Raw genomic sequence first — 15,860 nt, 5'->3', positions numbered from 1 at the left:
TCCTTTATTTAATCAAAATAAATTTTACTACAAAAAGAATGCTTTTTTTGCTTACAAAAAAAAAAAAAGCAATTAAACTTTTTCGTGACCATTAGAACGAAATCGTTTTGAGTTTAATCTTCCTTCAGGTAAAGAAACAGTTGGATCCAAATCTGAAATATGCGTGATTTCTTTAAGGCACTTTCTAAAAGCCTTTTGGATGGCTTGCATCTTTAAAGGATCTCTTGTAAAGACCCTAATTGTTATATCTTGAAATTTAGAAGGAATCATGTAAGAAACCTTTTGTTTGGAGATATTGAATGATTCTACAAAATGAGGTTTGTAAAAGAACAACATACAAATCAATATTCATTTTACCCTGCTCATTAAACTTTGAATAAAATCGAATCGAGTCCACCGGGTTTCTTTCATTCATAGCATAATTGATTTTCGTGAAACGAACAATGACATCTCGCTCTGTTAAGCCAGCGTTATCAGTTTGGTGATTGACGATGTTTTGTGCGTTGATGATGTGCTATTAGGCATTTAGCATATTTCTACTGTGTCTCTGTCTCGTTTATTTACCTTATCCAAGCGGTCCTCTAACTCTGGAGGAATAAGGAATTCATCTACAAACTTGTACAAGTCTCTTTTTCGAATACTTTTTATAATATGACGAGCCTTTTCTAATTCTGGACATTTTGATTTCTCAATCGTATGTACAATGTCATCAGTCAAGTGAAGATAGTCTTCTGGATTGTCAATCATGTCTGCTATCTTCAAATAATCATCTATAAAAGAGAAAGAGGGTCAGCATCATGATATGCATCTATCATTTGAGCGCTTACTTGCTGCTAAAAAGGCATCTACAACCATAAGCTCAATAGCTGTTCCAACACGATGAGTATAGATTTGTCTGTGGAGACTATGTCGAGTGTGAAACATCTCGTAAAGATTATAGACCTCCTTATGATGATAGCATATTTCGTTATTAATCACTCGACTATAGACCAGTAATCGATTGGCGTCATATGAACTGCGAAGCCCTAGGTTATAGGCATCTCTTTCGATGTAATCAAATTTGTCAACATCCACACTGTTCTTTTTATTGGCCACAATGTCAAACAAGAACTGTCGTTCTCTATATTTACTATCGCATTGTTTTATAACTCAATTCTCCTTTCTACAACTATTATCATTACCTGCTTTCCCTTGGTTCGCCTGCGATCAAGTCCTTTATAAAGTTGATTTCATCTTTTTCAATATCAATTTGGTTATCGTCAACCAAATATTCCAGCATTCTTTCTGAACCCTGTTCATGAGTCCAAGTTGAACCGGGTCTATTATACAAGATCAATGACTGTTTTTTTTTATAAAGAATCGTACATTACCTTGCAAGTGGCATGAATGTGTTATCAAACACATGTGAGAAAGGGCCGTGGCCTACGGAGGACAGTTAGGTTGCTTTTGTACAACCCACATTTTCTTACCTAAATCATGACACAATCTACCATAAACAAGAGGGGCTTATGAGACAATGAAGGTATTCAACAAGAAACATTCCTTACCCTGCTAACTTGACGCATTTGATTTCATTACTTGATATCTCTAATTCTGGTTGCTCTCTTGCAAAGCGTTCCACAAGTGTTCCAGCAAGATGGGAAACACCTAAATCAACGTGTGAGAATTGAGCTACATAAACATTGTTGTGTTACCAATTGAGTGTTCGAATCTGTTATGGCTTGCCCCGGGAAACACATAATAAAGCACACCGAGCTATTGTTGAATAAGAAAGATGATTCCCGAAATAAAATAGAGATTTACCTGCTTCAACTCTCGAAGACGCTGAAATTGTACAGTGTCAATGAAATCGATAGTGTAATCATCCAGTGTGATATATCCCTATATAGTTTGTTATATACATAAGCCATGGTCTTTAGACTTTGAATTACGTGAATAGGGTCATTGATGACTTTATGATGATGCTTCAAGTTCTGATCGTAGAATGAATCTTCAAAAGTATTTACAATATTGTTTTTTGCCATTTATAAAGTGAAAAGAAAAAAAAAAAAGAAAAAAAAAAAAACCGAAATGAGTGATTTATTGAGAGACTGGATTTGAAACTTGGTGCACTACGAAACGTCAGTGCACTATGTGTAAGTCACAAACATTGTCTTTCTCACAGAAAAGTGAACGGTAAATGAATGCTGATATTTAAAAGATTGTTTCCAACAATACATGATGATTCTCAAAACAAATTGAAACAAGACTGATTCTTTTTTCTTTCTTTCTTTTGGTTGTATACAAAGCAGAGTGTATGTCTTTGGATAGTTTCCCACTGTTACGATTGCAATCATTTTTAACATTTATTCAAGCTAAATAAAAAAAAAGAGGGCATGAATATAAGATAGCAATGTACAGTTTTGATTCTTTAAGCTCATGAGAAATCCTTGTGCTTTGAATATAATTTAATTTGCTATTGGAATGCTAGCGAGCCACTTGTCAAAAAAGTCGAGTGCATTCTCAGGCTGATCAAAGGGAACCTGTGAATGAAAAAGAAAGTTAGCTAGGTAGGTTACATCGGATTATACGACTACCATATGGCCAGCACCAAAAACTTTCAAGAACGTAAGATTTTCAAAAGTTCGGACATCGCCTGCGTGTTTGCCTGTCAAAGTACTGTACCATGGCAAGACAGGGGCTCGAATATATCCTATCTTTCCTTTCCACCGCATGTTCAAAGTCCATTCCAAGTTACCAATCCTAAAAGTAACGTAAACTCCACCTGTCTTTAGTTTGCATCGACTTGCTCTTACCAATTACAAATCCAATCCATCTCTCCTAAACACCCATACGCATTAGCTTCAAAAAGTCAGATAAACACAGTTTCTTACCAACATAAAGCAACACACGTACTCCTGCATCCAATGTCTCTGCGACCTTGTTTGAAAAATCAAATGACCTATGTTTTCCTTTTAATAACCGCCAGATCCCTCTTGGTCATCTTGACTCACCCATCGCCTGTTTTACCAAACCGAATACCTACCGTATCACTGCAGGTTTCGTATTTTGTCACTTGAGGATCAACACCGAGATTTGTCTTGGTATCGACACGATTTGCAAAAGACTGGATGACCGAGATCCGATCATAACACAGTCCCGAGCCCGCTTCACATTTGACACGGATGTCATACGGGTTCAATCCGGTGGCCTGAAAGGGTTTGGTCTGAGTGCTTTCGCAATACATCTCGGCCGGAGTACATGTCAAGGCGGTAGGAAGCTGGTAGCAGGACATCATCATCATATCACACCGAGGATAGGCTGCCTTCATGCCTTCACACACACTTTGATTAAACAGCGGCTGGTCTAGAGCTTTACATCAGCCTTTGTTTTTTCACATGGTATCAAGGGTCTTACATTCTGTCAGTCGTGTACAGCCATAGGTCGCGTATCCCCTGTATTGAATGCGAGGGTCCGTCCAGCCATTGCCGATCAGCATCGATTGGTAGTTGATCTTCACCAGACCTTTCTTGGCCGCCCCTCGATTCCTTTTGATGATCTCGGAAGAAAGTGCGGGGAGATAGTGGCCGCCTGAGGATCTGAAGATGAGAAAGACGGCCGGATTGAATTGTTGCCCTTACCGTAAGATTCTCCAGCGATATGGAACGGATTGGATGCATACTCTTTGTATTCATCCAAAAAGAGTTGTAAGAAGGCATAGACATCTATCGCAGACTCTTGTGTGTTCTTGACCTTGCTCTTTCCATAACTGTATCCTACATTCACAGGCTATTTATCCTTGTTTAGGAACCCTAGACATCCTTTGCCAATTGCCTGTTTACCTGATCCAAAAAGAGAATGTTGGCTGCATTATTCCAACTGTAAGGATTTCTTTTTGTGCCATTACCATCCTCATTGACCAAGCAAGGACTATACAGAACGATTGTAAACGATCCATCAGTGAAAAAAAAAAATGTGGTTACCCTAATTCCATCCAGAGACCCATCATAGAGGAACAACCAGGGCCACCATTCAACCACAGGACAAGAGGGTCCTTTTGAGGATTGGATCTTGAAGCGGTAAAGTAAAAGAAGAAGTGATCATCTGTGTCGTATTTGTCAATATATCCAGAATACTATGCCCAACATCAGTTGAATCCTTTCTTTTTCTCTTTACACATTTACTTGAATCGTATCTTCGCATGAATCGGGTCGTTTGATCCTCACCGTGTAACCTTGCACGTTCTTGCTGCTTAATATCCGATATCCCTGAGCCTTGTATCTCTGTAAAAGAGATAGGTTGGGAGAGATGGCACTTTCTGTCACTGCAGTCAGCAGACAAGCCATAAAGTAATAAATCAAAAGCATCATTTTATAGGTAAATGTGGAAAGAAGAAAAAAAGAGGATCAAGAAAGTTTTGTGGAATTGTGTTTACTAATTTTTCCCTTTCAGGCATGACTCAAATCAATGCGTTTGAGCCAATAAATCATCTTGCGGAACATTTGGTGTCATTGATTGACAAATTTACAATGTTTAAAGAGAAATAATGAAAAAGCATTTAGATACAGTCCGGGAAATACATATCGTGCTGTGTGGAACAGTAGTTGAACAACAGTGCACGGCTGCTTTTATCTTTATAAAATACAATCGGCTTTATTGATAGCTGAATAAGTGCAGTATGCCCTGTAGTACAACGGAATCCATTTGAACCTTGCTTGATGAGGAAAATAACCCATGGATATTTTGAACTCAACTGAACGGGGAAAAAAAAATATCGGGTTTGATCCATAAAAGCAAGCAACTTCCTACTGACATTTCCATTTCAACCTTTCAAGTGCACCTTGTGCTGTTCTATTTGTTCACTGTGCAAACAAGAGCCAATGGGTGTATATGCTTTCAATTCCAAAGGTATGATTGAACATGGAAGAGGAGAGGAATACGACGTAAGCCAAGTCTGTTGTCTTTTATGAGGTCAAGAGTTCGACACACAGAATACCGTCTGTATTCTTAGAATCCACTTGCTTTTTAACAAAAGTATATGCACTAGCTTTTATTCAAATTGACTTGTCAAAGGACGTCATCTCATGTTGTCTGAATGAATTATCTGTGCTTCACCACTTGTTCTCCTTTAGGAAAGCCGCTCTCTGTGATCTTTTCTTTACCGCCTTTTTCTTTAGGTCGTTTGACATGATACATCTGTTATTCCATGTCGACTGTTGTCATCTTGACCCCAGTAGATGAAAGAGAAAGGAATGGGGTGATTGAAAGGGATCATTTTGCACAAAAGATGTTCTGTAACTTGTCTCGACTGTTTCGTGGTGTCTTTTTTTATATCGATTCTCCCTTGCCCGTCTCGTCCGTTTGCTTTTCTCATCCCCATCGATGCCTTTTGGACATCAAGGTGAAGAGGTGAATAAAAGGTTTAAAAAAGAATAAGTTCTACAACTCATTTACAACTTTTGTTGTGGTTTGACCTCTAAAGTATCTTTACACGTTCATGATACATTCATCCTTGCAGAGGCACGATAAATGAAACAGGAACGAATTGAGCTAGCTTGAACATGTCTTTTAAAGAAAAAGAAAAAAAAAATAGTCAATGAAGAATGCCATACGCTTTAACTGTACAGTGGCCTTATACTAAAGTAGGATAAGAAAAGTGCCGAATGCCCTATTTGAGACCATGTTGGAGACGTATTCAATAAATAGTATTGATTGTAAAGAAGATGAAACGAAAAGAAAAAAAGAAGAGACGGTTTTTAGTGATCATCTTTTATCTCTTTTGCTAAATACAATTCGCTGTCATCTCAATTTCTGTCACAAAATGACATTTTATTTGTTTCATGATATCGCTGAAAGACAGTGGCAAGTGCTTTATAAATACAGGAAAATTGTGTGGAAAAAAAAAAGTAGAGTGACTAGCATTCTTTATGAATTTGCATTTTATTCACGAAATACACTACAAATAAGTCTTGTGAAGAGTTCAAAATGTCTATTGTTTTGTTCTTACAACAAGAGATGAATAGATGAAAGAGAATATCAAATAATAATAAAGTGCTTTCATTGTAAAGGACCTTTTATATTTGTTCATTTTTCTTCTCAATCAAAATGTGACAGTCTACAAAAGCTTTGTATGAAAAAGATACTCTGACAGCAATGATGATGAAGCCTCGACTCAAGATTTAAAAAGGGGGAGATAGGTTTTTTAGGGATGAATGCTACTTTAATATTTTAATATAGAATAGAATTAAACTTTTTTTTAATTAAACAGCTCTTATTACTTTGAAAAAAAAAAAAAAAAAAAAAAAAAAAAAGATAAACAAATGAAGAGAGACACAAAGTTGAATGTTTAGCCCTAAGTTATTATCATTTAAGCAAATTATTGCCTAAAAAATAAAAGAAATCAAACCATGTTACACATCAAAGATAGTTTAAAATGGTCTCATTGTGTTATCAATTCTAAATTAAGTTTTTTTATTTTTTATTTTTTTTTATCTTATCTCTTTCTTTCTTATACCACCTCTTCTTCTCTTTTCATCATGAACGATACTCAACAACAAAGATACTACGACTGTCAAGCAAGTACCATTCGATGTTATAATTGTGATGCTACAACCACTCCGCTTTGGAGACGAGATGATGATGGAAACACGATTTGTAACGCATGCGGCCTTTATTATAAGCTGCACCATGTTCACCGTCCGCTTTCACTAAAGAGAAATGTGATTCACAGACGGAAACGAGTACAGATGATACAGCACAGAAGGATACCAGAGGAGCAAATGCATGTATTTCATTCTCAGCAATCAAAACAAGAAAAAAGAAAAACGATGGACTCCGTCAGACAAGACACGACCTGCAGACTATCACCGATTCAGCAAAGTCAGGATATCCCTTCTTCTTTACCCAACCTTCGTACCTTATTCAATCCACTCAACCTCAAGTCAACCCATACCACCCTCGCAACCTCACTGACCAACATGCTCTTTTTTGAACCCGATCGATTCCACAGGATCTTGAGCGATCGAAGGCATGAACTTCAGATGGAGATCAATAGCATCAATCAACTCTTGTCTCAATCTTCTGAATGGGTGGATGTGGTTCAACATGATGCTTCTATGACCCCCTTTGTTGAAAAAAGATCTCATCATGGCTTATTTGATTCTTTACTTGATGCGATTGAGATAGACGCTAAAAGACAAGAACATCAAAAGAATAGCCTCGATGGCTTAAAAAATAAATAAATCTACCTCAACACTTTAATAACGCGCTCAAGTTTTATTTTTTTGTTCATCAGATAATCTTCATCTCCTCTGATGGAGAGGGGCGTATGTGTTTTTGTTGGTTCAAGGAGAAAGGGCAAGGGAGAAAAGGACAGTGGGTTTTATTGATTCTAGAAAAAAAAAGTTTGTAGAGTATTAAATGGAATTTAAAAAAAGTACAAAAGAAAGATGGCTTAAGCCCATCAGAGCACAACCGACACCTGGTTCTCCACAAACGGAGCCAGACCAATACGAGGCAGCGAGCCAAAATCGTACACAACCACAAAATGACGAAGGAACATGTTGCCAAAGACAAGTTGACCGTCCGCAGGCGTAAACAAAAAGAAGCAGATGCCATCACTGGCTCGTTTTGCCACCAGCTTCGAAATCGGAATCGACACATAGACGCTCTTGCCATCCATGCCAGGGAAATAAGCCTTCAGGAGATCGTTGCTCTCCTGGTAGCCGCAATCGACCTCAAAAAGGCCCGAGTGGTGCTTGACCTGGCCTGGGGCGATGGTATGGGCCAGCTCCTTGGCGAGCATGCTGGGGAGGTACATCAGGTTGGTGCCGGTGTCGATCGCGACCGGTGTCTTTTGATTGAATCGAAAGTTACGGGCCGTTGTCTTGTTTTGGAATTGGAAGCCGAGCGAATGAATCGTCCATCGGGCCGGGCTGGCGCCATGGGCCGTGACGAGGGGTGAGTAGACAAAGGGCGTGTTGGTGTTGTCGGTGAGGATGTCTCCAAAGACCACCTTGCCGGTCTCTTGAGATCCCATCGAGACCGAGAACACGGGTTGTGGGATCAGTCCTGACTTGTAGAGCGACACAGGCACAGGGTCGTACGGGCTGCGGCCATTCAGGGCTCGTACGGTGCCTGCAGGTAATCCGGCACCAAAGACGCCGTCGAGTATCACGCTGTAGGTTTCGTTCTGGGTCGCAATGGCGCCCACGGTGCTGTTCATGAGCGCCATCGTCTGGTTTGGAAGGGTGGTGCCGCTGCTGAGAGAGAGCTGGTCGGTAAAGTAGGTGCCGGCTGCACTGGCTGTATAGTAACTGATGTTGATCTCCTCATTCAGTGGCTGATAACTACCTGAGCTCGATGGGTCGTAACGGTTCAAAAAGTCAGGGCAGCCATCGGCGGCTGAACAGTGAACAGATGGAACCCAGGTGTCTGCACTTCCTGTGTCAAATAACAAGGTAAACTGTTTACCACTCGTGCCCAGGTTGACCTGGATGGCTAATTCACTCAGATCAGCATCATTTAAAACAGGTAATTCGACACCACTGGATCTCTTTTCTATATTCTTTCGTTTGATCAGCTGAAGTGGCAAATGAATTGCTTTGCCTGTGCCAGTCGGCAAACATACAATTTCTTCAATTGAAAGGAGAAAAAGCAAGAGTGCTGAATTAAACACTTTCATATCGAAAGTTTATAAATAAATAAAAAAAAAAAAAAAAAAAAAAAAAGGAGGGGAGCTTGTGAAAGAAAAAGATATAAAAAACAACAAATTGGGCTTTATAAAGAGATTCCATTATTATATCAGGGGAAAGGAGATTAAACTTTTTTTATTGTGAGTGTTGCAGGTTTTGTTGCACACGTTCTTTACACCCAAAAATTAATTAGATTCGCTTACAGCAGGTTAAGGTTACCTTTCTTGAATTATTCAATGTGCTTGGGAACGCGTCTGTTGAGTGAAACAAATCGTGGGCTTTTGTTTGGCGTAGGTCAGAAAAAAGAGATTTTCTTGTAATCAGAACAAACAATTCCTATTGATTGCAGCTTTCATTTTTTTTTTCTTTCAACGACGGAATGGGAAACATAGATTGAGTTTGAATGTCTATGAATTGTGCACCACACTGTTTTCGGATAAACTTTAACTAACCGCTTGGCTTTCGTTTTTTTTTTCGCTTCTGCAGTACATTCATGCATCAATGGTAAAAGTCAAATGGGCACCAGAGACTTTTGAAACAAGTGAACGTCATCGATCAAATGTTTAAAATACACATGCCACTTTTTTTTTAAATAGGCTGATTTATTGACACTTGTACCTTTTAAATTAAACATCGGTTTCTTTCCGCGTACCCTATTTAATCTCCTCAGCTTATTTTCCCCCTTTTTTTTGTTTTTCAGTTAAAAAAAATAGTTTCCGTTTGTTTGCATACAATCGATATCATTCTAAGGTTTAGAAACATTACACTAATAAATAAAGGGGTCTAACTATTTTTTTTTCTCTTTTTTTTTTTTTTTTTGCTTTTGGAGCCAAGCAAAAATTAATGTAACGTGTGCGGACTAGGTACAATTCCAAAAGACTTGCTTATCATTTTGTATTCAATGTTTATATACATCATTCTTAAAAAAGCATAACGTGGGATGAGAATGAATGAAGCCAAAAAGAACCAAAAGTTCATTATTTTTTAAACAGTTTCTTTAGTATTCATTGTTTTTCTTGAATTCACAATGTGGGACACATAGTTATTTGCAATGATTTTATAAAGTGTTATCCTTTTGAGTTTATTATGATTGTGCGATGTTGACTCGATAGGCTTTATATTGCTTTTCATTAAAAAAAAAAAGTTGAGATTCAAACTGATTTCAGTATAATCGTATGTTCCTGCCCTAGTTGACCCCTCTTCTTTTTTGTTCTATAGGCAAAAAGAGTGGCAAGGCTATGATCAGGAAACAAAGAACCCTTTTTTTTTTTGCTTAAAAAAAAATAAATATGCAAAATAGATTGAATCGAGCACAGCCAATTAAACCTTTCACATTAATTAAAGTGCAGGAGGAGTGTAACCTAAACGACCTTTCAAAAAGATGTATTTGAAGTGAACAGTTATCTGATCCATTCTTCAATTCATTTTATTGCCAAACCAAAGGGAGAGTCTCACTTATTCCCTTTGACTGCCAATCCTACAGACTGCTTGTATTGACCATGCTTTGATACAAGGGCAATCAAAAGACACTTTAAACAAGTATTTGCAATGTCTCACTTTGACCTTTTGCTTGACGGTGATTGAAAGATGCTGACTTGATAGAATACCCTTTGTTTATCGCAAAAAGATGCTGTGGTTGCAAATGTATACTTTGTAGAACAATGCGCTCACACTCTTCTTCCTGCTTCATCAAACCATTCTATTTTCTCAGCTTGAGCGAATCGATCTGTTGGCTCTAAACAGACAGCATCACTCATTTTTATCAATCCATCTACAGCCACTCTGTTCTTCATTCATCTGTGAGCATCCTCAGTGACTTCATCTCCCTTTTTTTTTCCTTTAAAAACAGTCAAAAACAAAAATAAGAAATGCTTCAACTCTTCATTTGCACGAGACTCACTCTCTATGTTTTTCCATATTCATTTGTAACGTGTTGTTTAACTTATTTTACATACCTTGCACCTTTTATAGCTCATTGTCTCTCCTTATTGTTTGCATTAAATTAGATATTCTTGATCTGTTCGCCAGTGTTTGTCATCAAAGCAACCTCACTGATCCAACCCTCCCTCCTCCCCCTTTTTTTTTTCACTGATTGCATGGTACAGTCCGGTCCGCGGTATTTGAGTTTTTTAAGAAAAAGATTTTGATTCGAGAGGTACAAGACAATGACTGTGTATTATGAAATGAGGTGTATTCAACATGACGACTCGATAAAAGAAGAATCATAAAGTATCGTTCTTGACTAGCTCCCTCCTTTTGGAATATATCAACATCCCTCCCTTTGTCTATGAAATATTATCATGTGTTATTTCACTCTCGAGTACAAAAAAGGTAAAGTTATTATTGGTTGGAAACACAATTAAAAAAAAAGTAAATATTCTAAACTCCATCACAATTTCCGTGCCTTTTCTTTTCGCTTTCTTCATTTCTTTCTCTCGCTCTCTTATTTCTTTATGCTGAAACGTTAACTTTTTCTTTTTTTTTGTTGTTATATTATTACTTTCTTTGCTTAATTCAAACGAATGGAGTCTAGTTATATTCATTCTTTTCCAATACATGTATTATTTAAACAACCTATTGTTATTACACATTTGGTTTCGATGGTTATTGCATTTTTAGGTTGCTATCCTTTATTATTAACACGTCAATTACGCAAACGAAAAAGACTGGTTATTTATGCTACTTGTCTATTTGCTTCTATTGGGTTTATTTCCGGCTACTTTATTCAAACAAAACAAGACACGGCATCACTTGTGCTACATATCATTGGGTTCATTCTCTTGTGCCTTGCCATCACACAACTTGTGCTAAAAACCAAATGGGTTGAACTGGTCTTGGGTTGGCTGACGTTGATTGTCGCTTATTGCTATTTGGTGACATCAGCACTTGTATTTACAGAAAGTTGTTCGTCTGATTTAAAAGCACAGTGTTTTATGCCTTTAGCGATGGGAACCGGATTCTTGATTTATGGTTCATTAATCTTATTACATTTACTGGCTGTGATTAAATTACCGCGACCCGCTACCCCAGAATATTATGAGAGTGTGATTATCACCCTTTGGGGATTTATTGCCTTGACCTTACCAGGTAACATGCGCACAGGGCTACAACAAGTAACGTCTGCTCATTTTTATTCTTTTTAAAAGGCACACCTATACTAGGAACAGAATGGAAAGCGATCCACGTCGGCTTACTTTGGTTTGCGGGTGGTATTTTCTCTATCAGTTTAAGTGTTCAGACCTGGACGCCGGCTATCAGAGAAAGAAATATCATCAACTGTCTGATTGTTTGCTTAACCGGAAAAGGTAAGTTGATGGACAAGAAAAGATAGGAAAGAGAAGCTCATGCCAAAGGTAGCTATTATTTCAGGATTAAGACAAAACGAAGAGGATGATTATACCACAAAGATACATGTCATGCTCGGATACATTTTGATGGTCGGCTCTATTTCTCGAATGATTCAAATCGTGTTTCGTAAATCACCTTCAGAAAACTTGCCACGAAGAATGCTTCAGGAGCACAATTTGATTCAAGGTGAAGAGTTGGATACGGAAGAAGACGATCTTGACAACAAACAAAAGAGGTGTAAGCATCAATCTATATTTGCTTCAGTGACACTTGTCAGTGGATTGTTATCATCCATTCTTTCCATATCAGCCGGTATATTGTTCATGGGTGCTAATGTGGGCTGGATAGGATACATGCGGTATTATGTAGAGGATCCATCAGTTTATATCAACATTATTCTAGCGCTTGCCTTTTTATGGTCTGCTTATATCTTTGGTCTGTGTACAATCTATCGAAAGTTGAAGAGTAGAAACAGAGCGTTGTCACAGTATGAATATCTCGAATTAAGCAACACACCCAGTTTACCTACGACTGAAAACGACAGCAACCATCCACCCTCGATGGTGATCACCACAAATCATACCCAAACCACCTTGCTTCAATCACCTCCTGTATTTTCACCCATCGATTTAATCTCTCATCGTTCTAACGAAGACCATCCTCATGAAAAGACAATCAAGCCTTCAGAGTATCGTGCAAAGCGTAGATCACTTTTATTTCAATCACCTACACAAAAATGCGGTGATGAAATGACAAATTACGATAGACGTTCATGGGTTTCATCTTCTGGATCCTCTTTTAGTTCAGGGCCCAGTTCACCTTCTTTTGAACATAAGCCAATCAGGGACAGTTTAAATGAACTGATCATGGATGATGAGGAGGAAAGAAGAAGGTCTGTTCATAAAACAAACAGTGGCAAAAGAAAAGAACGTCAACTAAAACAATGAAATCCATTTTATCTATAGATGAAGCTAAATACCCCCCATTTTTGTTTATAGCATTCCTTTGTATTTAAAAAAACAAGTGTAGAAAAAGAAAAAGAAAAAAAAAATACAAACACACACACGCAGACATGTATACACTACCATTCACATATCACCTCTCTTTTTGAAATTTTGCTGGTTTCTTCTTTTTTTTTATAAAATAAAGCTCGAATCGTTCTTTTTCAAAAGAAAGATTCAAACTGACCCAGTTTCTTTTTTTTGATTGACAGAAAAAAATAAAAAAAAAATTGATTTACCCTGAAAATGAGAATTACTAAGTTCATTTTGATACTCAGCAAAGGATGGTGTAACCCAATCAAAAGACAAACAAATAAAAAGATCTGATCAACTCTTTTTCTTTTTCTTTACATTTTAATTATCAAATCATGTCAAGTCAAGAAGATACCATAGAAAAAGGCGCTGTTTGCTATAAAAATGAGGAATGCAAACATGAATATTGTATTGAAGAAAAGAAAGAGAAGTGTAGGTATCCACTGGCTATGTGTAGATGATTTTTATTCACTTGTAGACAATAGCACTCACAAAGAAACTAAGCTTTCTTGATCGTTTCCTGATCGTCTGGATCTTACTGTCCATGATCATTGGAGTCGTCATTGGCTATTATGCTCCTCATGTTCAAGAATCATTCGAGACCGTTCAATTTGGTTCGGTGTCAGTGCCTATCGCTATCGGATTACTCTTGATGATGTATCCAGTGTTGTGCAAGATACAATATGAAAAGATACACATCATTTTATCCAACAGGCAGATTTGGACTCAGATTGCCATTTCCATTTTTATCAATTGGGTGATTGGTCCTATCGTCATGACTGCTCTTGCTTGGGCCTGTTTACATGATCTGCCTGAGCTACGAACGGGTGTAGTCATGGTGGGATTAGCAAGGTACACAGCACATAAAAGATGATTTACTTGTAGGCCATATGAACTGACCTGAATACTAGATGCATTGCTATGGTTCTTATTTGGGTTGATTTGGCAGAAGGTGACAGCGATTACTGTGCTATTTTGGTCGCGATCAATGCCATCCTTCAGATTGCTCTATATTCCCCTTATGCCATACTTTTCATCAACATTGTCCCTTCTTGGTTTGGTGCAGTACCCGATAACTCCATTCATGTCGATATCTGGCCTGTTGCTCAATCCGTCTTGATTTACTTGGGTATTCCTCTAGTCGCAGGCATCATCACTCGCTTCGGATTAAGAAAGCTAAAGGGTGCGGAATGGTACGATAAGAAATTCTTGCCTCCCTTTGGCTCTCTGGCTCTCCTTGGTCTCTTGTATACCATCATTGTCATGTTTGCCAATCAAGGACATGAAATCATTGACAATATTCGTTCTGTGTGTCGTACAGCGGTCCCCTTGCTCTGCTACTTTGTCATCATGTTCTTCATTCCCCTTTTCATCCTCCGATTCTTTTTCTCTTATCGTCTCGTCGTCACTCAATCGTTTACAGCCAGCAGTAACAATTTTGAATTGGCGATTGCTGTCGCCATTGGCACTTATGGTATTCATTCTGAACAAGCATTGGCTGCTACTATCGGACCATTAATCGAAGTACCTGTTCTTGTCGTCTTGTCCTATATTTGTTTGTTCTTCAAAAAGAGACTTTCTTGGAAAGAAGAAAACCTTTAATAAATTTTTTTTTCTCTTTTTTTTTTTTTTTTTTTTTTTTCTTCTCCTCCTCGAATTATGTCCGAATATGACAGCTTGTTTGGTTGGGAAAGTCCCAGCACAACAAGTAATAAAATTGACAAGGAAAGAGAGAAGGTTCCATTAATTTTCTTTACTAGATCCTAAAAGAGTTGGACGTAAGCCACTGAAATATGAAGTACAGATTGAAACAATTGTGCTTTATGCTTTTCAAGTTTTTGAGATCTAACTTAATTTTAGATGACAGCAGTCGATCAAACAACTAAAAAAAGGTTACAGAACCGTACCGCACAAAAAAATTATCGAGAAAGGAAAAACAACCTGATACAAACTTTACAAGATCGAATCCGAGAGCTAGAGGAATCAAAAGATGCGCAAAAGAATCAGTTGTTGAATGAGATCAGTAATTTGAAACGAGAAAATGAGTTGCTAAAAGAAGATTTACGTCTGCTGAAGGAAGAAATTCATTCGGATAGTTTCAAGCCAGCTCACTATAATATAGTCAAGGATAACAACGTGCTGCAGTGTGCACCAGAGAATAAAGAAGTGTGTAAATCAAAAGTACTAAAGATACTTTCACAGTCAAAGGGCGCTTATCGACGTATTATCCAAGTACATGCAGATGTGATGAGCTATTGTCCGGGGCTAAAGGCAGAACAACTTCCTTATACACTACAAAGAAAGATCGAATATGAACCAAGCACGATTGCATCAGAAGAAGACATTGACAATTATATTCACTGTATTAATGACACATATTTATAAGTAACACACTCTATTTTTAATTGGTACTATTTAATTCAAACTTGTTTGTAAAATGATCTTTCCATGCCTAATGTTAATGTCTGTGTGTTATATCCTAATGAATTCATGAGATTAAATCATCCTTTTTTTTTGACGTTCTGTATTTCAAAGTATTATAAGGAATGCACTGACTTGCTTTAAATTTTCATCAATAGACAAAAGAGAACCTTATGGTTGATACCTTACACAGAGCATGTTAACTGCGAGAAAGATAAACAATCAGCTATAATTGGCAGATTTTTTTTATATAGAATCTCTAGACACATTCGCTATTAAATAGTTTTTTTTTTTTCTCATACATAGCAGTGACTACTACCTTTTAAATATAATTGACGAAAGTTTCAAGCCAAACAGTATTCATTGACATGTTTGAGCTTTTCAA

At 37.6% G+C, this 15,860-nt stretch overlaps 7 protein-coding genes across 7 annotated transcripts; 3 read left to right on the top strand and 4 right to left on the bottom strand.

Annotated features, from left to right (window-relative positions):
- Positions 1–72: 72 nt before the first annotated feature.
- On the bottom strand, positions 73–2,024 carry RO3G_05813 (uncharacterized protein; the record flags this gene model as incomplete). The annotated part of the gene is made up of 10 exons (XM_067660403.1): positions 73–305; positions 358–514; positions 565–770; positions 828–982; positions 1,182–1,319; positions 1,427–1,486; positions 1,548–1,647; positions 1,695–1,755; positions 1,804–1,881; positions 1,932–2,024. 10 exons carry the CDS (start codon positions 2,022–2,024, stop codon positions 73–75), a joined length of 1,281 nt encoding a protein of 426 aa, XP_067516504.1.
- A 1,471-nt stretch (positions 2,025–3,495) lies between these two features.
- RO3G_05812 (uncharacterized protein) lies at positions 3,496–4,325 on the bottom strand (the record flags this gene model as incomplete). The annotated part of the gene is made up of 4 exons (XM_067660402.1): positions 3,496–3,768; positions 3,822–3,909; positions 3,963–4,114; positions 4,164–4,325. 4 exons carry the CDS (start codon positions 4,323–4,325, stop codon positions 3,496–3,498), a joined length of 675 nt encoding a protein of 224 aa, XP_067516503.1.
- A 2,190-nt stretch (positions 4,326–6,515) lies between these two features.
- RO3G_05811 (uncharacterized protein) lies at positions 6,516–7,220 on the top strand (the record flags this gene model as incomplete). Its single annotated transcript, XM_067660401.1, has 1 exon — positions 6,516–7,220. The coding sequence occupies one exon, from the start codon at positions 6,516–6,518 to the stop codon at positions 7,218–7,220; it is 705 nt and encodes a 234-aa protein (XP_067516502.1).
- A 221-nt stretch (positions 7,221–7,441) lies between these two features.
- RO3G_05810 (uncharacterized protein) lies at positions 7,442–8,662 on the bottom strand (the record flags this gene model as incomplete). Its single annotated transcript, XM_067660400.1, has 1 exon — positions 7,442–8,662. The coding sequence occupies one exon, from the start codon at positions 8,660–8,662 to the stop codon at positions 7,442–7,444; it is 1,221 nt and encodes a 406-aa protein (XP_067516501.1).
- Positions 8,663–10,203: 1,541 nt separating this feature from the next.
- Positions 10,204–10,429, bottom strand: RO3G_05809 (uncharacterized protein; the record flags this gene model as incomplete). Its single annotated transcript, XM_067660399.1, has 2 exons — positions 10,204–10,321; positions 10,368–10,429. 2 exons carry the CDS (start codon positions 10,427–10,429, stop codon positions 10,204–10,206), a joined length of 180 nt encoding a protein of 59 aa, XP_067516500.1.
- An 843-nt stretch (positions 10,430–11,272) lies between these two features.
- Positions 11,273–12,989, top strand: RO3G_05808 (uncharacterized protein; the record flags this gene model as incomplete). Its single annotated transcript, XM_067660398.1, has 5 exons — positions 11,273–11,759; positions 11,819–11,977; positions 12,042–12,257; positions 12,423–12,912; positions 12,986–12,989. The coding sequence occupies 5 exons, from the start codon at positions 11,273–11,275 to the stop codon at positions 12,987–12,989; spliced, it is 1,356 nt and encodes a 451-aa protein (XP_067516499.1).
- Positions 12,990–13,598: 609 nt separating this feature from the next.
- On the top strand, positions 13,599–14,656 carry RO3G_05807 (arsenical-resistance protein; the record flags this gene model as incomplete). The annotated part of the gene is made up of 2 exons (XM_067660397.1): positions 13,599–13,906; positions 13,966–14,656. 2 exons carry the CDS (start codon positions 13,599–13,601, stop codon positions 14,654–14,656), a joined length of 999 nt encoding a protein of 332 aa, XP_067516498.1.
- Between the last annotated feature and the right edge of the window lie 1,204 nt (positions 14,657–15,860).

Source organism: Rhizopus delemar, genomic scaffold (genome assembly GCF_000149305.1).
Source record: "Rhizopus delemar RA 99-880 supercont3.4 genomic scaffold, whole genome shotgun sequence".
NCBI lineage: Eukaryota > Fungi > Mucoromycota > Mucoromycetes > Mucorales > Rhizopodaceae > Rhizopus > Rhizopus delemar.
This window is presented reverse-complemented; position numbering and strand designations above follow the sequence as displayed.